This window comes from Rhynchophorus ferrugineus, unplaced genomic scaffold, assembly GCF_030347505.1.
Source record: "Rhynchophorus ferrugineus isolate W39M unplaced genomic scaffold, kcgeb_rfMv2 rfM2, whole genome shotgun sequence".
NCBI classification, from domain to species: domain Eukaryota; kingdom Metazoa; phylum Arthropoda; class Insecta; order Coleoptera; family Curculionidae; genus Rhynchophorus; species Rhynchophorus ferrugineus.
In genome coordinates this window covers 82,099,537-82,123,150 of record NW_027472581.1, presented here as the reverse complement: position 1 = coordinate 82,123,150, position 23,614 = coordinate 82,099,537, and the positions used below count along the sequence as shown (strand labels likewise).

At 32.3% G+C, this 23,614-nt stretch overlaps 2 protein-coding genes across 3 annotated transcripts in view; both read right to left on the bottom strand.

Moving 5' to 3' along the window:
- The window catches only part of LOC143191474 (uncharacterized), a 125,514-nt gene that overhangs the window by 75,453 nt on the left and 26,447 nt on the right, over positions 1 to 23,614 (bottom strand). The window lies entirely within an intron of this gene.
- LOC143192023 (uncharacterized) lies at positions 17,067 to 20,336 on the bottom strand. The gene is made up of 2 exons (XM_076397481.1): positions 20,112 to 20,336; positions 17,067 to 17,656 (listed from the first exon to the last, which is right to left on the bottom strand). Exons 1-2 carry the CDS (start codon positions 20,334 to 20,336, stop codon positions 17,183 to 17,185), a joined length of 699 nt encoding a protein of 232 aa, XP_076253596.1. The 3' UTR covers positions 17,067 to 17,182.

The following is a 23,614-nucleotide window of genomic DNA, read 5'->3' as shown; positions in this document are numbered from 1 at the left end:
ATTATATTACATAGCAAAAATATTTTTAATTAATTTGAAACTATAAAATCGTGTTTTTCTTATGAAGCAATAAAACTTATGCAACGACCTAGTACAGTCAACAATATTGATTCCGTCCATCCCAAATTACTTTGCTAGAACGATCAAACGTATACATTTTCGAGAATTCACACTGAAATTTCAATATATGTTTATGACCGTAACGCAATATGAATCGGCCATAAAACAACTCACAACATACCACCTGTTGCTACAAAGAACCTTCGATGGACGACGAGGCTGTGAGAATTCGGTCCGATTTTTATCCTCTCTTGTTTTCCTTTTCGCTTGTTATGGTTTTTTTTTTCTTGCGACCGCCCGCTTCTATTATTCGCCCGAGTTTTTGCGCCAATTGATATTGCACAATTTGCTTCGGTTTTTGTTTCTGCGTCGGTTAATTTTTCGGACAAATTAGATTGTTTTCGGATATTTATCTCGAGAAGCGATCATAGGTACCCTTGATTTAAATAATCGATTCAACGTAATGGTGAATAATCTGTGCCATATGAATGCTCGTGTTTCATATTAACTCTCAATGAAGCTATCCTATACTGAGTGACACTGCTTTGAATACTTAATTATTAGTATGTCATGGTATAGTATAACTTTAAAGGACGTGAAATTATTTTTATTTTTTTTTTATAAAATACAAACAGCTTTTTAATGGTATGAACTTAAAACATAATAAAGGAAGCTATTGGTTAAATATACCAACTAGTTTGTTGCTTGATTTCGGTTAAAATACGTTCCAAATGCATGAAAAACTGTTGAAGCTGTAATTATACGGAAACCTGGTAAAAGTATAAGTGAAGTTGCCAATTATGACTAAACTCTGGGATACGAGCTCACCAGTTTGGTTTCAGGAATGCTCAATCAACCATTGACTAACCAAGTGCATCAAATTACAGATGAAATGAAAAGTCTCTAGATAATAAAGATGTGTGCTTTGCTGTCATTCTCGATATTGCAAAGACTTTCTGACAGGCTAAAGCATAAAAGCCTACTACGTAAAATAAAGGCACACATCCCTAACCATTTCTAAAATACATCAATGTTAGTAGTAACCGCAGAATACAAAGAGCTCAACCGAAAACTAAACTATAATCTGCTTTTGATAAAATCTGAACTGGACGAAAGAAATGGAGAAAATGGCGTGATAAATTAATGAAAATCCTCACATAAATTTCACAAATAAGAGAATCAAAACGTGTCCACATTAATGACCGGTTCTCAAAATGCTTAGCAAAAATTCCCAGTTATCAATATAAATTTTCATTTTATATAAGCAAATACTAACAAAAATATAGAGCTATGTAATACGGATGTAGAGCAGGCCCAGTGACAGATACCAGTAAACGTATGTAAACATTAAGATGGTCACTCCAGAATTACGTCAACATGAAAGCGTCTAGACATCCAAAAGCACTAAATATTTTTCGACAAATCAATAGGAAAAAGCATCTGATCTCACTAATGAAAGAATAGTAATGAAATCATCTTAGTTGCAATTATTTATTAGTATGTTAAAGCAAAGAAAAACAGTACACTAGTTTTAATAAATAAGACAAGAAGAATAATAATTTTAAACAAAAAAATATTTAGCCATTTTTTAAGAAGAACCATTTTGACATCAATGAACAAGTTCTGTGGTGTCAGATTTCAGTCACATGATATTCATAGTATGCAATTTAATTTTATTGAAAGATTCTGCCGAGACTGAAACAAAGAATAGTAAGTGGGTATTAGGTTTGGATTATACAAAACTTTCCAATCACATTTTGTTTGACGAATCATCAAATAAATGTGTGGCCAAGTAACTTATTTCCTATTATTTACTTCCGATCGTTTTCCTTCAAAGGTTTCAGGCGTTTTTAGACATAAATTTTTTAGATATTTGCAATAACGTTGAAAATCAATCATCTAAATTGATGGAATAATTAGTAGAAGGAATTTTGTTTTCTCATCTCATGACACATCAATTACACACACTCCCACAGTATTACCTTCTTGGCGTTAATCCTAACTTTACAAAGTCTTTATGGTTTCAACTCCTTGCTCATAAGCATTGCTTTCCAGTAACTTTCTCATGCAAAAATCTTTATTTTCTGTCATTGGAGAAGTTGTTGGTAAATAAAACTACATTCAACGTTTCTAGACTTCAATTCCTGTGGTAACTATAATTTTCTTCTTTTTGAGCAATTCCCAAGGCTTTTAATCCATGAGAAATAACTTATTGAGGAACTTCTAATGATTGGACAAGCCCTTTCTATGTTTTACAACAATTTTCGTCCAACAGCCACTTCGATTCCACGTCTTTAAACTACTTTACTGATTTGAACTTCAACAACACTTCACGGTATGTGATTTCACTAATTCAGTAGTCACCATACCACATGTTTCAGCTTCATTTATTTCACAATTAAAATTCAAAAGCAACACTTCCTGCAAAAAGACTAATCATGTCTAGTCACTTGAGTCTCATTTTCAAATATAATGTTTAGGAATTGTGGATAAATTAGCAGGTTGGTAAAATGTTGGGTTTCTATTTGTACCCCTAATAACAGGTCAATTGAAAAGTCCACGGCCTAACATATAGATGGCGCTACAATAATTAAATCCATATGTTTTTTAGTTAGGCCAAACGCTCAAATGATGCGAGTATAAATTTGACAGCTGTCGGATCATTAGTTTGTGAATTATAGCATTTTGAGTGAAGCAACTTTTGTTTGTGAAAAAAATGGGTAAAAAAGAATTCCGCGTGTTGATAAAATATTGCTTTTTGAAGGGAAAAAATACAGTTGAAGCAAAAACTTGGTTTGATGCCGAGTTTCCGGACACTGCCCCAGGAAAATCAACCATCAAGGATTGGTATGCTAAGTTTAGACGTGGTGAAATGAGCATCGAAGACGGTTAACGTAATGGACGCCCAAAAGAGGTTGTTAACGACGAAAACATTATCAGTAGTTCAGGAAAAATTATTCATGAATGGTCACAATGAAATAAAATGTTAAATTTACTATCTCTAGTTTACCTCCGAAAAACGGCCGCATTTGAAGAGAAAGAAAGTGCTGCTTCACCAAGACTATGCACTCCAGATCTGGCCCCCAGCGACTATTTCCTGTTCTCAGATCTCAAAAGGATGCTCGCTGGAAAGAAATTTTCATCGAATGAAGAGGTGATCGCCGAAACTGACACCTATTTTGAAGCAAAGGAGAAATCGTACTACAAAAATGGTATCGAAAAGTTGGAGGGTCGCTATAATCAGTGTATCGCCCTTGAAGGGAATTATGTTGAATAGAAAAAAACTAATGTTGCCAAAAAAATGTGTTTTACTATGGTAAGCCGGGGACTTTTATTCCTTTCCAAACTTCAAACTTCAACTTCAAAATAAATTTATTTCATAGTTCATAACAAATCTACTTCTTGGTGGAAATATAAATGGATGAAAATAAAAACGCGTTAGATGAGACTATCTTAAGGACTGCTGTTACTCTATGTTATTGACTCACAGAATAGATACACTTAAAATAGAGGTAGAGGCTCACGCTAAATATACTTATTATAAACAATAATATATTTTATAAACAATAATAATAGTATACAAGTGGTAAATTCTTGATCGCAAACGGGATTATTTTCAGGGAGGTGCATCTGCATCTATACATTATGTTACTAAAATAAAACTAATATTACTAACATTGACTAACATAAAATATTGTCGACACTACCAGATATTATGAGATAATGACGACAAATAAATCGAATCAAGTCGCTCCATTCTACCCAGCGGTGTGTGAGGCAATGAAAATTGGTTTGAATATTATAGCAACAACATGTAGCATTCGCTCAACGATGGAAGATGGAAATTATAGAGGAAGATAATGAAATTGCTGACAAGGTAATGAACAAATTTGGATAGCAACATAGACGCCTTGGTTTTTATTCAAATAGTAACATAATAATAATTTTTTCTAGGTATGTTCTTTTCTCAGAAGGATTGGAAATTACATATTAAAGTACTTGGAGGTGTAGTTTTTAAAAATTAGTGTTCAAATTATTTATAATAGAAACTATTGCATAAATAGATCATGCGATATTCACTGAAATAAACCAGAAACTACATCTGATAAGTATAAGGCGGGTGATTTCGAATTTCAACGAATTAGTTGCAATATATAACATATAATATCTGTAATCTATTCGGCAATATTTAGCCGACTGTTATATTTCAAAAAAAAATACTTTGGTATGTGATTTGACATATTTAGAACGTATTCGTTTCCATTGACTAGTACACCACATTGATTAATCGATAAAAAAAATAGTAACAATATATTAAATAATATATATTTGTTTGTTTATCTGCTAAATATCTAAATTTAACAACGAAACCTTTCCGAAATTAATTATTTACAACTTTTGCTGAAAATCTCCCAGATTATACAGGTCTACAATAAAAAAGCTGTATGAGTATTTTTAAGTGATTTCTATGTATTTTGGTAGGCTGAAAACGAAAACAATATGGTGACAAAATCCAGGGTGTCAAGATTTTTTTCTACGATTTAATGCGATATAGCATAATGGCTTATTTTCATAAATTCATAAAAAAGAAACCTTAAAGTAGTTCTGCTATAAACCTCCCAGAACTTGGATTATTAACACGCTCCAAGAAACATTGGTTACTCCACATAAAGATCTTTTACCATCATTGGACACACAATTGGATTTTTTTATAATATCTTTATTAGATACGCTTAGTACAACCTTTCATTTATACTTGGATTAGTTCACAAGCAAGACGAGTGCGAGAAAATAAATCAATATGTATTCCTCAATAATAAAATTATAATAACTTATAGCTATGGTTTACACTAAGTGTTTAAAATAATATTTTATAATAGTTTATATAAATTCGTATGGTTTGGTTCGCTTCAATCTCCCGATATCCTGCGCGCTGTCCAGCAGTTATACTGCTTCCACCTTAGTATGATTTAGTAATCTTCTTTCGTGTTTCAAGGCGAAATTTTGGATAACTTCGCAAATCCATTTTATTTCCAGGTCATCGTGCAGTTCTTCGTTGGTTACGTAGCGATAGGCATTGATAATCAATCGAAGAACCTTGTTTTGACAGCGTTGTATGACTAGTTGAATTGAATTTTTATTACAACCCCATATTTGCACCCCATAGGTCCAAATTGGCTTTATAATTATCATAGAGATCAACCTCTTTGATTTTAGATCAAGTTGAGAGTATCTTCCGACTAACAGGTATAGTTGTTTTATTTTGGTTCTAATATGTTTTGCTTTTTGTCTGACGTGATGTTTCCAATTTAATCTACCGTCAAGATGGATTCCAAGGAATTTTGCTGATTCTGCTTGAGGAATCGGGCATCCATTGAGTGATATAATTAAGTTTTTATTATTTCGCCGCAATGCTAAATTAACGTGGACAGATTTGGAGCTATTAAGTTGAATTTTCCAATCTTTCGTCCATTTGTAGATTTTGTTTACGGCCACTTGTACGAATCAAGGCAAACCCTGACATTTCGAAGGCACGTACAAAGTTTTCACATAGTTTTTATCTACTATAATCAGATACTTGTGTATAATGTTTTGTAATTGCTGAGCTGATGTAACGGAAAATCGGAAGTCGTGCAAAGCCATTGTTTGTTATTTAGGCACTAATCATATCTTATTAGAAGCCATAGAAATTTTAAGCAACTGCTTCTATAGAGTGACGGTTTGAGGGTTAGGTTCGATTCCCGGCGGGGACAACAACTATTTGTTGTTATTCCAATTTGGTTAGAACATTTCTCAAATATCTTAGGCTAGGTAGCGGACCTTGAGGCCTGAAGCATTCCTCAGTTTCAATTATTGTTTATTTATTCCTCTGTTTCTTCATACGGACTAAAGAGGGAAAAATAAAATATTTTTAACTAAAAAATTGAAAGGCTTCAAAAAATAAATAAAATTAATAAAATAGATGAAAAAAAGAAGAAATTCATTCGACGAAAATTTCTTCCCGGCGAGCTTTCTTTCGAGATCTGAGAACAAGAAATAGTCGCTGGGGGGCAGATCTGGAGAATAGGGTGGATGAGAAAGCAATTAGAAGGATTAATGGATTTTTACCATCGTTTTCACTGACTTGTGACACGGTGCATTGTCTTGGTGAAGCAGCACTTTCTTTTCTAAACTAGAGAGATTAGTTAGTGAATTTAACATCATATTTCATTGTGACCATTCATGAATAATTTTTCCTGAACTATTGATAAACACAAGGGATATAACGGAAGCCAATGGTAAGCTGCGAAAGAAGTGATGCAGCGATCATAAAACCTGGACACTTGTGAAAATGTGGTATGATCCGATGAATCACCCTTAACACTGCGTTCACCGTCTTCGGTGATCATTTAACCACCTCTAAACTTAGCATACCAATCCTTGATGGCTGATTTTCCTGGGGCAGTTTCCAGAAATTCGACATCAAGGCAAGTTTTTCCTTCGACTATTTCTTTTTAAAAAGTACCATTTTTTCAACACACGAAATTCCTTTTAATCCATTTTTTTCACAGTAACAAAAGTTGCTTCACTCAAAATGCTATAATTCACAAACTAATGATCCGACAGCTATCAAATTTATACACGCATCTTTTGCGGGTTGGTACTAACTAAAAAACATACGAATTTGTAGCGCCATCTATGTGCCACTCCGGCCTGACTTTTCAATTGACCTGTAACACAAAATTAAATTATGAACAAAACAAATCGAATTTGTTGCTCGTACCGACCTTAGAGTGATGTTATTCTTAAAATAATTAAGAATTGTCAAGAAAAGCGTCACCGTATGATAAAAATTAAGTCATTTTCGAATTCAGCATACCCAAAAATTTGAAAATTACGTCACAAAACTACTCTTAGAATTTTTCTGCAGAACTGAGTGCGATCAATTTTCAATATGTAGGTTTTATAATTAGATGAATATATTAAATCAAATGAATAAAAAATGAAGCGTCATTTATTTCAAATATCAAATTTAACAATTTCATAATCCATACCGCAAGTATCAAAGTATTTAATAAATTGGACAACTTGGCATAGAGATAAAAACTGATATTCACAAGCACAACGAAGAAAGAATGGTACTTGGTGAAAGAAAATATCGTAAAAGCGATTTTCGATAAAAAGGCCATTGAAAAAATGATTGTGCCAGTTCGGCTTACTACCAGTTTGGATTTTTACGTCATCTATCATAAATATGGACATACCGTGTAAAATGTATAAATTTATATCAATTTACTAAAGTAGGACGTCGATATATTTGTAGATATTTACCAGGAAAATTAACTACGAATAGTATAAAACCAGTATATTTCACTAGTTGCAAAATTTACTTATTTATTATATATATATACATATATGTATATATATATATATATATTTATATATATATATATATTAGAACTATATATAAAGAAAGTGTAATACTCGTAACATATAAACTATACCATACCCTGCATATTAAGCATACAATGATATTTGATTATGACCACTTTTCCAACGATTAATTCTCAATGCTTACTAAACAGTAATTTCAAAATATATTTCCACCATCTATCATTACTCATGATGACACAACTATGACTGAGTGGTAAATTAAAGATTGTTAGTGAATTTGACAGTGACAATTCATGAATAATTTTTCCTTAACTATTGATAAACACAAGGGATGTAACGGAAGCCAATGGTAAGATGCGAAAGAAGTGATGCAGCGATCATAAAACCTGGATACTTGTGATGATTAAGAAAATGTCGTATGATCCGATGAATCATCCTTAACATTGTTTCTTACAAGCGGCCGGGATTATGTACTTACTGCCTGCTTCCGAAAGTCAAGCATGAGGAAAGTTCCGTTATGATTTGAACGACAATATGGTGGTATAGGTGCTCCCGTTCACATCACTGGCCCGATTACGGCTAATTAATATATCGTTCTTACTATGACTATATCGCACAACATATCGCTGCCAAATACTGTAATATGCCAAGATGATAATGGGACCATACACACAGCCAAAAAGGTTCAGTTTTGGTTTCAGGATCATCAGAATATCATCAAACATCTTCACTCGCCAGCACAATCACCAGACCACAAGATAATAGAACCATTATGAGATTTACAATAGATAGTAAGGAATAGATTTCTATCTCCAACATAATTGAAGCAATTAACGGATGTTTTGGTACAAACATTTACAATAAACATTACGTTGTAAACTATTCAGACTCTCTACGAATTGTTTGTATTATTTCGTCCAACAAATGTAGATTCAAGGCAGTTTATGCAAATCAAAAGTTTGAGTATTATTAAAATCGATTCATGGCTTCCATACACTGAATTATTTGGTGTCTACGTTGAACTGAAGTTGAAAACGGTTTTAATACAAATCAATCGATAAATTTACAATATATTTTCTATAAATTGCTTCAATTACCATACTATCTAACAATACCTTAATGCCTATTGAGCTATTAATACCTATTGAAACTGTTACAAATCATTATTATAAACAATAATTAATTTAATTAACATATAATAACTATATCTACAAGTCATTCATAAAAATAATAATATCACCCACTAACATTTTTTAACGTACTATATACAGGCACAGTGTAGATCCTGTTTCTATATAACAATTCCTGCGATATCATAATATTAATAAAATTAATTTAGAACAATACAACTCAATTAAACAAGAAACTAAATGTAATAAAATAAATCATTTACAATGAATCATATTACAATAAATCATAAATTGTCTGCAAGATGGGCAAGATGTGTAGAATAAAATGGGCAATACTTTGAATACATAAATGTAGTTTTAATTGTGCAGATTTTTGTCCTAAAAAACTGGTAATGATTTTTCGTTACACCTGGTATACCATGAACAGCTTTTTAATAAATTAATGAAACACTGAAAATTGTATCAATTCCATAACGATTAGAGAAATTATACTAATATTATTTTGAATAAGTTTCGAATCATGCTAAAGGAAATTGTAAAATTGAATACCCTACAAGAATTTCAACAAAGGACATTACCAGATCAGTTTCAAGCATATACTTAATTCATACAAATAACATTCTATGCGACTCTCTTAGCGTTACACCTTGTACTTCAACTATTTGTATATCGGTCGCTTTTTGTTCAAGCGAACAACTGATGTGGAACAATCTTGGCATTGACTAACCACTGACCCAAGTCTTCAATTAACACGTTTTTTTTTTCGATGGTTTTGTTATTGCAACATATCTGAAACGATTAAACATTAATATTTAACAGGATGTTACGATTTTATAATTATGGATCAGTTACAACATTTCACTGAATTTTATGTACCAAAGGACGTGTTTTCCTTCACATCTGACTGATATTTAAAGTGTTTATTTAAATTGTAGATACAATTAAAATTCCTGAAATTTAGTCTGTTTGCGTAACCACTGATAAGTTATTGTTCAATGGATTTCTAAGATATATTCCTGAAAACTAGTGTACAACAAACTAATAACTACAACTAAGATATTTTGTACTGAATACAAGGAGTGTTCACAATACACTTTAGAACTTTATTTTGTAACCTTTAAATGATTTAAATCACTGGCATAGCCCCAAAAATGAGTTCCACAGATGGTATTCCACACTGGTCTTCTAATCTTTCAATCAAAAGGTAAATTTAATCCCGACAATATTTGCCTATATAAAATAAATTTGCTGTAAACTGATAAATCCGAATTCATCCAAGCAACCAATATATTTCACTGGATTTCGTCGCGTTTCTTTTCTATATGCTCCTTCCATCTGACCTTGGCATCCAGGATCATGCCAAGATAGTTTGCAGTGTTGACATATCAAGATAGAAAAACACACGTATTTCTAGATATTAGAGTATAAAATGTAACTAAAATATAAAGTATTTAAGGTAAAATGGAAGACAGATATTATTGCTGAAGATATTTATAATTGAATTCTTAAATGTAAATAATAAGAAAAGGCCATAACATTAAGTAATGTTAATTAAAACAGTAGGACTAACTCATCTTTTTTTGTTCTGGCCTAAAACCAGGCGGTGAAATCTATGACACATACCTAATCGCTGAGACTAGCCCTGGAGTGACGAGTGTGGGGCTACCTCTGGGCTTACCAATACACTAAACCGAAACCGCATCACAGTTGACCCCTGTGGGTGGCTACTGCTACTAACGAGGACTTGGAGGAAAAAACAGATGAAGAAACTAATTATAGATTGCGAACTTGACATAACACACGACTGGATATTGTCGTATGGGGGCAAGAGTTATGACTGTAGCGACGGATGAGATCGTTTCAGCCTGGAAAAGGGGAGGTTAGCTTCACCAGCACACCAAAATCGCGTTTTTAGAAGAACTTGAGTTGAGTTGTTGTTTGTGGAAGGATTGAGATATGAAGTGTTTGATTTATAGAGTGTCAGTTGCGCTATCAATTTGACTATTTCTGATAAACCATGGGGCATCTGAGGAGCTTATTTTGGAAAACTTAAAGCCATTTCACCTGATTGGATGTAACAAATTTGGAGTAGATATTAGATCCGTAGAGGAGTAAGGACCGAATTAACATCTTGTAAAATAAGCATGTGATGGAGACGAGAGATGCTAGAAGGGTAGATCAGAGAAGAAAGCAGGTTTGCTATCACCGAACCTTTCTGAATTGCTTTCTGGATTTGGGAATGCAAACTGAACCGACTATCAAAGTGGAGACCTAGATACGCGACGTTATCCAGCCATGGAATTATTGCGGTGTCGATCTTAAAATGCGAGACTCGCAGTGCGTAACGCTTCCTATGGAAAAAAAACAGTCCATCAGGGTTTTTAGGGGGTAATTAAATTTCATCGGATATAATTGTAACTTCGTATTAAAGCCTCACCGAGAGGCTACAATTTTAGTACTTACATTTCGTCACAGTGTGAACAAAAAATATTTTCACTACGTTAAAAATCCCTGAATTTGTACCGAGTGAATAGCTAAAATAACTTTTTTACTCCAATATGAAAAGAAAAAGATCATCGTATGCTGTATAAAGCTTACGGCAACCATACCCCTTCTATTTTAACGTCTAAATTCTGGTTCCGACGTTTTTAAAGTAATGATTTTAACAACGAAGACAAATATCGTTCTGGTCAGCAAAAAAACTGTAGACGAGGTTTTAAAGAAATCGCTCGATGACGATCCAAATAAAACATAAAAGAAATATGCAGAATTGTTAGGAGTAGCACAAGAAACAATTTCCAATAGCTGATGGGCATGATTCAAAAGCATGGATATTCTGTGCCGTAGGAATTGAAGCCAAAATATATTGAAAGGTGTCTGGTCATATATGAAATTCTGTTTCAACGGCAAAATTGGAACAAAATTGGTGTCATATCGTTACTAGCGAGGAAAAATTCATATGGACCACCTAGTCATGCATCAACATCAATGGCGAAATCAATGGATGCAATCCAAAGCCTTGTAATAGATAGGGCAAAAGTCCTGCTACCATTTTCGCTTTAAACATTGTGTTGTATAGACGTCCAAATTTTATTGTGGATAAATATACTATACGCCACAAAAACGAGCAGAAATAATGACAATATTTATTGAAAATAATTGTTTCATTATTACCACTCAACGGAAATTGCACCAAAGTCCAGTGCCTCACAAAACCACAATTTATCGTTTACATGCGAATTTTCGACAGTACGGTACGACATCAGACAGGCCTCGTTCTGGAAAACAACTGACGTCTCTTAACGCTGAAAATGTGGCTCTGATGCGCGATAGTGCTGCAGAGTCTCCAGAAGCATCAATTCGGAGACATGGTTACCAGTTACACATTTCTGCACTCAGTTTAAGGCGAATTTTGAAAACTGATTTGAGAATGTTCCCATACGAAATTCAAAAAAATTGCTACCGAGAAATCCTGATCAACAAGTTGAATACAATAATGTAATCCTAAGGCTGTCTGGTGAATTTGAAGATTTTTCATCTTAATTGATAATGAGCCACGAAGCCCATTTTCTTCTTAGTGGCCACGTCAATAAACAGAACAGTTGGTTTTGGAGAACACAAAATCCTCAATAAATTCATGAAACGTCATTGCATCCAATAAAAACAACTCTATGGTATGGTATTCATGCTGAAAACATTATTGGTCCCTATTTTTTTTGAAAATGCCCAAGGTGTTGCAGTTACTGTTATTGCTGAACGGTACCAAGACATGATTCGAAATTTTCTTGTGTCTGAAATGGAAGAGCAAGGACTAGAGGACATGCGATTTCAGCAAGATGGGGCCACAGCACACAGCTCGTTCTACAACTCAACTATTGAATGACGTTTTTCCACGAAGACTAATTTCGCGAAGTGGCGATTTAGCATGGCCAGCCAGATCACTAGATTTAACAGCACCAGACTTTTTCTTATAATCAAAGGTTTTTTAAAATCAAAAGTTTATGTGAATAAGCCCCAAACGATTCAACATCTTAAAAACAATATTCGTCACGAGATTGAAGAAATTCAGCCTCAGATGTTGCACGACGAGATGAAAAATGCCTTAAAAAGAGCCGAAAGTTTCATAGCGAATCGCGGTCACCTATAGCCTATATAGTTTTTGAATCATACCGAAGAAAAATGTAAAGGCCAAATAAACTTTTTATGGAAACCAAACTTAAATATGTTTTCTTTGAACAAAGTTATATATAATGAGTCATGATGTGGTATGTGCATGTGGCACCGCTTCACATCTTATAAAGATACAAAAATTTGGTCGATTCGTGAATAACTGCCAAAGATACATCGTTCTTTCGAGATAGAATTCGTGAATCGCCTGAAAGATGGAAAAAAGTAGCAACTATCGATGGACAATATTTTGGATAAAATACATTTACGAGTTTTCACAAAAATTAAAAAAAACCTTTAAAACAAATATATAGGACATATAGTAAAATAGCACATTATAGAAACAGTACTCAAATTAAACAGTACTTTGTAAAATTACTAAATAACCTCATAAAAATAAGAAATTTCAAGAATCAAAATAAAATAAAACACAACAAAGAGAAAACGTATGAAAAATCGTAACAGAGAAGGCCAATAAAAAGACTAGTACTCCTTAATTATCTCCATACATCAACATAATTTACTCTCATACAATAAACTAACTCTTATGATCTCTTTTTCGATAAAATCAAAGCAACAAAGATTAAATGTTCTGACCTTATAAATACAATCCTTCGAACTTTTCAGAACATTACGCCGCTAAAAATAGATAAATAACCGCCATAATCGCATAAAACAGTTGCCCTACTTTGTTTTCTATTGATTCCGACCATAAAAATGTACAAAAGAATAATTGTATCCGTTTATTATTACGTAAATTTCAAAATAGCAACGTTGGGCGTCGGAGGACGTATGTAGTAACCATTCTCGAACCGGCTTTGCCATCTGCTGTTGATGTAGTTATTTAAGTTGTCCTTATATATTAACCTTCCATAGTTTGAAATCAAGTTTAGCATCCGCGAAATAAGTAAAAAGTAGTTTGAAATTAATTACTACTTGAAATAGGATTATTATTAATAAACATTGAGCATAACAGGTCAAAATTATTTTTAAATTTATGATATAGAAGAATATAAAAAATATAGTTACAACTGTATATAAATAAATAAATGACACAAAATTGTTTAAATTAAATTTGATTGAACTTGATCAGTGTTAACTTTACTGATGAGGTCCAATTGATAACAGATTACATGTATTTTTGTGAGCAACATTAGTGGAAAATCGAAGAATAAATCAGGGATGTGCAACTCCAATGGTAAGTAGTGGGGCAAAGTTTTGTTTAGTTCAATCATTGGCGGCGCTGACAATATGAATTTGATTGGTTAGTTTAAAATAGTGATATAGAAACCTGTAAGGAAAATACTTTGCTTTGATTGGTCTTCCATTTAGCCTGATTACTTTGTGACGTCACATTTATTGGCCAATAGTATTTAAATGAAAATCAAATATAATTTTTTAAATTAATTTATTAAAATAAAATCCTAATAACTTTAAAATTTGGTCTTGAAAATCATTATGGATTGGACAGTTGAAACACTAAAAATGTATGTGTTCTTTAAAGATATTTAGATTTTAGTGTATTTAATCTGTACAACTACTTAGTATAGAATGTAGACAAATATTGCATGTTGTCTCTTTTTCAGAAGTTTTGTTAAATAGCCTGAAAGAAGACTAAAACACAATATTAGACTCTTGTTTTTCTCAGAGCAAAGTTCTCTGGAACTAAAAATATAGACTCAACTGGTGATTTAACAACCTGAAGTATTACTAGATCTCCCGTTAAAAAAGAATATAAGTTATCTAACATGTTCATCTTCTTCACAATTTCCTCCGGGAGAATGATGTGAAAAAATTGAAGAAATGATGTGCCCTTTTAAAGATTTCTCGAACATACTAGGTGAAGGAAGCTGTTTCTACCTCCATGACCTCTGATAGATCCAACAAAATTCTTTTAGCAATCTTGGTTAAGATTTGTTAAACAAATGTAGTTATTTGTAAATTTAGACAAAATGGATTACTAATTATCCAGTTATCTTAATTATTACCTTCTTTTAAGACTTCTTTATGTAGAAACATCACACTGACAGCATACGAACAACTTGGTAGATTAATTGAATTTTATTACTACTAATATCTTCATAAGTAGGTTCTGATTTTCTACAAACAAACAATATATAAACAGACATGTAGTAGATGGATAATTTTATATGTACCTGATAAAAACAATGTTGGATATGCATTTACCCTAATACCTGTTCGTGAAGGAAGGGTAATTCTAAATTTTTCACTAAAATGTTCGTGACAGACACCATGATGTTGATATATTTGCATTGTGGTTAATCCAGGTAACTTACTACTATTTACTTGATCAACCCATTTTTGGAAAGGAGCGAGATCATTCTTTAGGAAACGATGTATAATTTCCGTAGTAGATTTTTACCCTAGTACACTAGTGTAGTAATCTTTTACTACACTGACGCATTGTCATCAATTTTTATATTATTACTTCATAATAATTAATGTAAAACAGAAAATATGCACAACGTTCAAACGACAAACTTAAAAATGGACGCCCATAGAAAATGCTGACTTCACACAATTTGATCGGCCAATCACGTTCCATGTTAGTGGCGGCACCAGGAATTTAAACTAGCCAGTCACAATTTGCGATCGCAGCGCTACAGTTGATTGAACTAAACAAAACATTTCCTATGCCGTGAAATTTCTATTTTTTCTATGGAATAAATGTAAATAACTGTTAAGTATAACTGTTAAGTAACATAACCTAACAGTTAAATGCATGTTTTTGACACTGGAGAATATCAGCATGCGCACAAGGATTCCAATTTACAGCGTTGCCAGTTGCTGAAAATTATAGATATATTTGAAGAATATAATATAAATAGAACAAATTATCTTGAAGTTAAACCAATATTTCTCTTGAGGCCCAAGTTAAAATGTCTTAGTATATTTTTTGTGCTTTATAATATTAAAAATTAAATACGAAGAACCTTTTATAAACATCTTAAAATAATTTTGAAAAGAAAAAAGAGAAAATAAAACAATATGTAATTATTTATCAATATATAAACACTTTGTTACAATAAAAAACCAGAATTATAGTTCCTGTAAATTTTCATATTATCCCTCATTTATTATGATTAGCATAAAATCTTCTTTCTGTAAAGTGTGTTAGGATAAATATCCAGAAACTAAGATTGCAGTTTATATAACACACATCCTTTAACCTATTCAGATTTGATACTATATTTGACAATATACATAAATCGATGATTTATCCATTACTGCCTACCATTTATAATTAAAGCATAAACAGTACAACAAATAAATTATAAACAAGAAACCTCTCAATTGATAGTAAATAGCAACGTTGTAAAATCAAGTGGAAACTACTGAAGTTAACCGAATACCGGTTAGGATTCTCCAAAAATTGCCAATACTACATTTCTCTACATAAAATACATATGAATGCTGATCACAGAATGCTCAAAATTACACTTTCGACATTCATAACTTTTGTTGTTTGATTTTTAAAAAATCTACTGTGCAAGCCCGTCAAACGCTGTTAGAAGTTTATGGTGAGGCTGCTCCAATATATCTCAACCCATATCGATTTTTTCTATACCCATGTATTATAAATCCATTTAAAAGTGATGATTTCTTGGTGACAACAATGAATGATAAGACTTATTGGACGAAAACCCAACCCATATCAAAGAACTTTCAGAAAGCAATTGATGAACCAACAGCTTCCTAGCGCTCACATGCGATAGGAAACATTTAAACCAAAGGACTACCACACGAATTGACTGAAAGCGCCATTTTCATCTATTTCAACATTGCAATTTTACTGATTGATAGACAAAAACAATTTCTCTGGACATTACAAGAGTAGTGGAGGATACACTCTTGCAACTCTAGTGAGATGCCTTTGCTGCGAAATACTGAAAAAGAGAGAACATGAATCGATGATATGCAACATGTGGTGTGTCAAAAAGATGAGATAAAGTTACAGAAAATTATGAAATATATTTTGGTTAAAATACATTATCCTAATTTTTCTCAATTATCAGAACACATAGAAGCATCAAATAATACTTAATTTTGCATTTAGAAGATTTGATTTAATCTTCTTACTCATTTATATTATTTTTCAAATACTCGTACAAATATATTTTTTCAACTGTTAAAAGCAGTTATTATACGGCAAGTTAGATTTAAAATAATCATTTTTAAACCAGAACGTTGTTTTAATAAGTTTGCTCATGTTTTGACTCTTATATCAGCTTCATTAAAATAATTATTAAATTTTTATTAAAAGCTTTATTAGACCAACAATCAAATAATAAAGAATAGGGTACATTAAAAGTTAAAAATTGATAACAGCAACATAACACATATAGTATTGAGGTTAAATCAACAATCATTATTGTTATTTGAACAAAACGAATATCAGATTATGTTAATTAACAATTTAGCTACTGACTTCATACGATCAAAGTCCTGGCGCTGCTATATCCAAAAGATAATGGGGAAGGCAGCACGGATCTGGCCAGTAATGGAGCTGGAGCATTGTATCCTAAAAGGGAAGATGAACTTCTGGCGAATACAGCGGGGGCTGCTGAAGATGGAACTGCGATAGGCGCTGAGGAGGAGATATAGCTCACTGGTGCTGATGCTGAGTAACCGACAGCAGCATAACTCAAAGGAGGTGCAGCATAACTAACAGCTGGTGCAGCATAGCTAACTGCGGGAGCTGCGTAGCTTACAGCAGGAGACGCGTAACTCAACGCAGGCAACGGAGCAGCATAACCGCCGGCTGTTCTAAGAACGGTCGTGGCCGCAGGAATAATAGCCCCAGGAGCTGAATAACCATAGCCCAAGTCGAAAAGACCACGCTTTGATTTCTTATCAGCTGCTTCTTTTGCGAGGGCTACAGCCAACACAGCTACAGAGACGATCTGAAGAAAAAGCAACATATATTTAGAGTAAGAGAGTGTTTTTGTTAAAATTTCTTTAATTCAAATAAATCAGTAATAAAAACAAAAATACAACAAATAACGGGCGATTTACGATAAAATTTGAATTAATACAATAGTTAGGCATTATTCCAGTGTTGCCATACGTTATATATTTTCTCTCGATTAAACAATTTTACAAACACTTTCAAAATCATTTTTTGTTATAAATATATATGTAGGTGGTTGGTCGATAGTGTTAATTAAATATTTTCTTCATCGTTACATCATATAAAGGCAACAATTTTAAAATAACATATCCATTCTAGTAAAATGTTGAAAAAAATAAATATATTCAGATTTGCAATCTTTAACTTATATCTTGTATATTATTACAAATTATTATTAATTTTTATTCAATCTAAATATGTTTTCAGAAAAAATATTATGAGCTAAGTAAGTTAATATTTAATATGTTGTCATATTTTACTTATTTGCTTGTTATTCTTTAAAATGTTATACTGTTAATCAATATTTGAATATTTCAAGAGAAATAATTAATGAAGAGAAGAAAGTATTAGTTCTATATATTAGGATTTTTTAAATTTGAACCTATAAGGTGAAAAATCGATACAATGTATTAGAAATTATTGTCCATCGGTAGCCGCTACTTTTCCCATCTATATTTAAGACCACAAATCGATCTATTTTTTGGTATCTTCATAAGAATTGAAGGATTGAATTGATGAATTATGTCGAAACAAGTGGTGATCAGAAGGAGCAAGGTCTGGTGAATAGGGTTGGTGGAATAGCAGTTCTTCTTTTAATATATTCAAGTATGTCTCCACCAGTTTGGTTACCTATAACTGCGAGTTGTGAGCTGAAGAATAACATTGTTGTGTTTTTGCTCGTGTTAAGGCTGTTTTTCGACGAAATGACATTTTAAGACTGAAAAGTGAAGCTTGCTGGTAAGGTTTCAGAATGAAGTTAATTACAAATATACCGGATACGATTAATATAAAATAATTCCATCTGAAATAAATCCTTTAAAATTAATTTATAGGCCCGATAATAATTTCAATGTTGCCATTTCTTTCTCATTTTCTAATTTTTAAGATGAAAAGGTCCCTAATGAAAACCAATGAGAATTTGTAGTGTTGCCAAATTTTGCTAATTTGCTATGTTCCTCGTACTCTTGTACTAGGTACTTTAATTTTTGTAATTTGATATGAAAATATGTATTAATGTTCCTATTTTTTTTAAAGAAATATTTAGTAATAATTTTTGTTGTTAACGTACTCACCAAAAACTTCATTTTCTTTTAAATTCAATTGATACTGCGTATCGTTAGAGGAAGGAGAACTGTGTGATGATGAACCAGGTTCTTCCTCCTTATATATATGTAAAAGAATCGTGTAAAAAACCAGGTTCCTTTCTTCTTGACATAGGTGAAATTTCCCAATCAGATCACGAAAAATGTCTCCAATCGGACAATTGTCTAACGAAAGAACAAACCAGTGGCGTGCGTCGATCACAAATCAATAAAACCAATAAAATCCGAACACGCCACTGATTCCAGACCATCAAGGAACCAATACGGTTCAGTACGAATGAACCGATTCAGAAATAAACAAAAGAAAACCGGTTATAACCTTTTCCCTGTCGAATAAATCAGAATTTCGCCAAAAAAAAAGGTGTTCTATAAAAATCCAGTTTTTCGTTCGTTAACATTTACGTCTATCTGCGCGTGGATATTGCACAACCGTCGGCTCCTTTCTAATAACGCGTAACTGGGATATATTTTTAATATCTGTCACTATAACATACTGCACCACTATAAAAGCTTATTCTTTATATGGATTAAGGTTTTCAGTTTGTTACTAATTAATGAGTCACCGTGTGGAATAATAACATTTTATTATGTTAGTTGTACAAATAATAACCGAAAATAACTGTTAATTTTCAAATTTGAAATATTTGTGACTCAAATTTGAAAAACTATTCCATATTTTCATATTTTTCCGCTACTATCTATAACATTGGCCTATCTTTTCAATGTATGGCATCCTCAAAAGAACTAAAATGCTATTCAACCATACCTTGTACCGTCAACCACAACAGATGATAAATACTACTTTAGAGTTTCAAGATACCTTTTAACCTCTTGTCATCATCATAATCAAACAACAGAGATAAGATCAATGACAGTAGATTTTACCTTCCTCTCCTGAATTACCGATCTCTAGTACTTCAACTCGTACACTTGCTTTAACTGAATTCCGACGATGTTTACAATAACAAAATATGCTTTAGTTGTCTTTTCTTCAATAATTCTCCAGCCATATGCGAGACGGAACATCAGATGGGAAAAGTTTGCAGCATCATAGTAAACTTTATATCTTCTTAAATACTTTTCGCGTACTTAGAACTATGTTTAAAAGCATTAAAGTGACGACACCTCCTTGGCGCGCACCAGATCCGATCTTAAATGAATTTGACAAGTCATTCTGCACTCGCACATAGCTTCGTAAGTTGCCTGAAGAAGTTGCCTAATATTTTGGGGGGGCGGGAACATATTCAGCTTCCAAAGCCGTCCAGGATGTATGTGTATGAAGTCGAAACGAAAGTGAAAATCAATAAAAACCACAATACCATACTTTTTCCCTCTAATATGTACCTCCATATACTAGGAGAGTACGAACAACAATTCTTTGCTTATCTCGTCCCAAGTTACTTGAAGTCTTATTTTATGATATTTCCGATAATTGATAAGAGAATTGTATCTCATTGGTCTTTGCAATGTTTACTACTTCCCTCTTAAATAAAGTTAGAATATTCAAAAAATGTCTACTACTTGCCTTCAATATCAATTAATAAACGTAAAGTAATTTTCAATTTCAGTTCTTAAATTTGAATTCAATTCGCAGATGAGCAGATGAAAGATGAAGTATTAAAATGGCGTCAAGCTTTTCCTTCTACCCTTAAACAATAAATGTTCTCCTCGAACTTACTGAACAACCCACTATATTTTTGAAAATGAAATATCTTTCTTAAAATTATAACATACACATATAACTTGTCGGAAAAATAATTAAAAGAAGCCTTTCAACTCACGAAACTAAAGAATTGGTCGAAAACATATTTTCATTAAGATATTTTTCTAAAAGTTTTAGATAATTGTTTTCAATTAATCAAGATCAAGTTAAAGATCATGTATACTTATATTTGAGGTTCTGAAGTTGTCACAGTTCTGAAAATAATCTTACTTATGATAGTTTGTTATAATATTCAATAGTCAAGTAATTTAAACTTATCCATACATAGATTTTATAATTTAGACATTTATTATTTTAAGTCATGTTATATATAAAATATATTTCTGAGCATATAATGAAAATACTATGTAAACAAGTTTTAGTAACAATCATTCTTGAATTATTCCCTTTACTCTGTTATAGAGAAACATGATTAACTTAATAAATTGTGGTAAAATTTCTCCCACAGGGCGATCATTAGTATAGTATTAATGTATAGTAAAAACAAATAATGAGAAATTGAGAAATAATTGAAGATAGGACACACTCAGAACTTTCTTTACATATAGCAGGTCAATTGAAAACAAAAAAAGATGCGTGTATAAATTTGACAGCTGTCGGCCTGCTCACAGCGATTAGTTTGTTTAGCATTATAGCATTTTGAGTGAAGCAACTTTTGTTATTGTGAAAAAAAAATGGATAAAAGAGATAAAAAATACAGTTGAAGCAAAAACTTGGCCTGATGCCGAGTTTTCGGACATTGCCCTAGGAAAATCAACCATCAAGGACTGGTATGCTAAGTTTAAATGTGGTGAAATAAGCACCGAAAGCGGTGAACACAGTGGACACCCAAAAGAGGCTATTACCGACAAAAACATAAAAAAATCCACAAAATGATTTTGAATTGCCGTAAACTGAAATTATATGAAATAGCAGACACTCTAACTAAATCAACTGAACGTGTACATCATATCATTCTCGAATATTTGGGTATGAGAAAGCTATGTGCAAAGTGGGTGCCGCGCGTGCTCACTTTTGACCAAAAACAACGACGAGTTGATGATTCAGAGCAGTGTTTGAAGATGACCAAGCGTAATAAACCCGAGTTTTGACAATAGATGTGTGACAATAGAGGAAACATGGCTCAATCATTTCACTTCGAAGTCCAATCGACAAACATCCGAGTGGACTGCACACGATACACTGAACAGGCGGCTGGCAAAATTATGGCGTCTGTATTTTGAGAGCATGGAATAATTTTCATTGACTACCTTGAAAAAGGATGAACCATCAACAGCGACTATTACATTGCGTTATCGGACCGTTTGAAAGACGAAATCACCGAAAAACGGCCGCATTTGAAAAAAAAGAAAGTGCTGCATCACCAAGATACTGCACCGTGTCACAAGTCAGTGAAACGATGGCTAAAATCCATAAATTGTGCTTCGAATTGCTTCCTTATCCACTGTATTCTCCAGATCTGGTCCCCAGCGACTATTTCATGTTCTCATATTTCAAAAGAATGCTCGCTGGGAAGAAATTTTCGTAGAATGAAGAAGTGATCGCCGAAAGTGAGGCTTATTTTGAAGCAAAGGACAAATCATACTACAAAAATGATATCAAAAAGTTGGAGGGTCGCTATAATCAGTGTACCACCCTTGAAAGGTATTATGTTGAATAAAAAACTAATTTTGCCAAAAAAAGTGTGTTACTATGATAGGCCGGGGACTTTTCAATTGACCTGTTATACTGAAACAATGTATAAGTTAAATTTTGCGTAATAATTATAATATAAAAAATAATGACAATCCCCAAAAGTGAAAAAAAAAGACTACTTTCCAGTCAAATATAACATCTTAATGTTAAAATATCTGCCTTATTTGGCAGACCTAAAACGACGTGACCTTTATGACGTGGCCTGTTTCCCAACATCAGATTGACATAATATAAAACAGCACTATTTTAAACAAATCCATATATTTATAAGAAAAATCTTTATGGTATTTTGTAGCGACACCTCATATATTACAAGCTCATAATAAACGATTGAACCTTATTCATTCACTAAAGTTCAGTTTGTACTGCTTCATTGAGAACGAAAATGCTTTTTGTGGCCTTACTAAACCTACTCAACTATGAAATATATGTATAAACAATGTCCGTTTTATTCAACTTGCAGATACAATTTGTAACCATTCTTTTTAAATATATTAATAATGAACTTTAAGACATTAACCTTATGTCTAAGACTAGGAATATATTATGCATGTTACAAAACGAACTAAAATATTAAGAGCTTTAACTTAATTAAGACTATTTAAATGAGAATTCAAAAACTGGATACAACTACAAAAAAATTTAAAGACTGTATTGTTAATTTCACTAACCATATCAATTATTGTACAAAAATCTATAAAACGTCATTTTCGATATGGTGTTTGGTTTCATTCATATAAATAGATATCTAATAGATATCTTACATAATACTATTTGTTTAAATTCCCTATAATTTACTTTATAACATATAACATAATATGAAGATATTTGTAGCCCATTAATTTATTTTCTAATTTAAAAATTATAGTTTAGCATTGTTATATCATGCACACAGGCATGCTACTGTGAAAAAATATTAATACATTTGGATATAAAAGTTAAATCAAATCCTCATTAGGTGCAACGTATTCATAGGTGTTTTACGATTTGTTTTTAGTTTTCCCAATTAATTCAATTTTTTTAATTTAATTCTTACATTGCTACTAGTCGTTTCTGTCTAACCTACAGTTTGTCTTTATGATAACTTAAATCTAGATATATAACTAGGAAGACCCATCGGCCCTATCTCAGTCTCTGGTGAAATAATGTTCATACATGTCGCTGCTGTATTTTTATGCACCTAACTTACACACTACTACACAAGATCAGA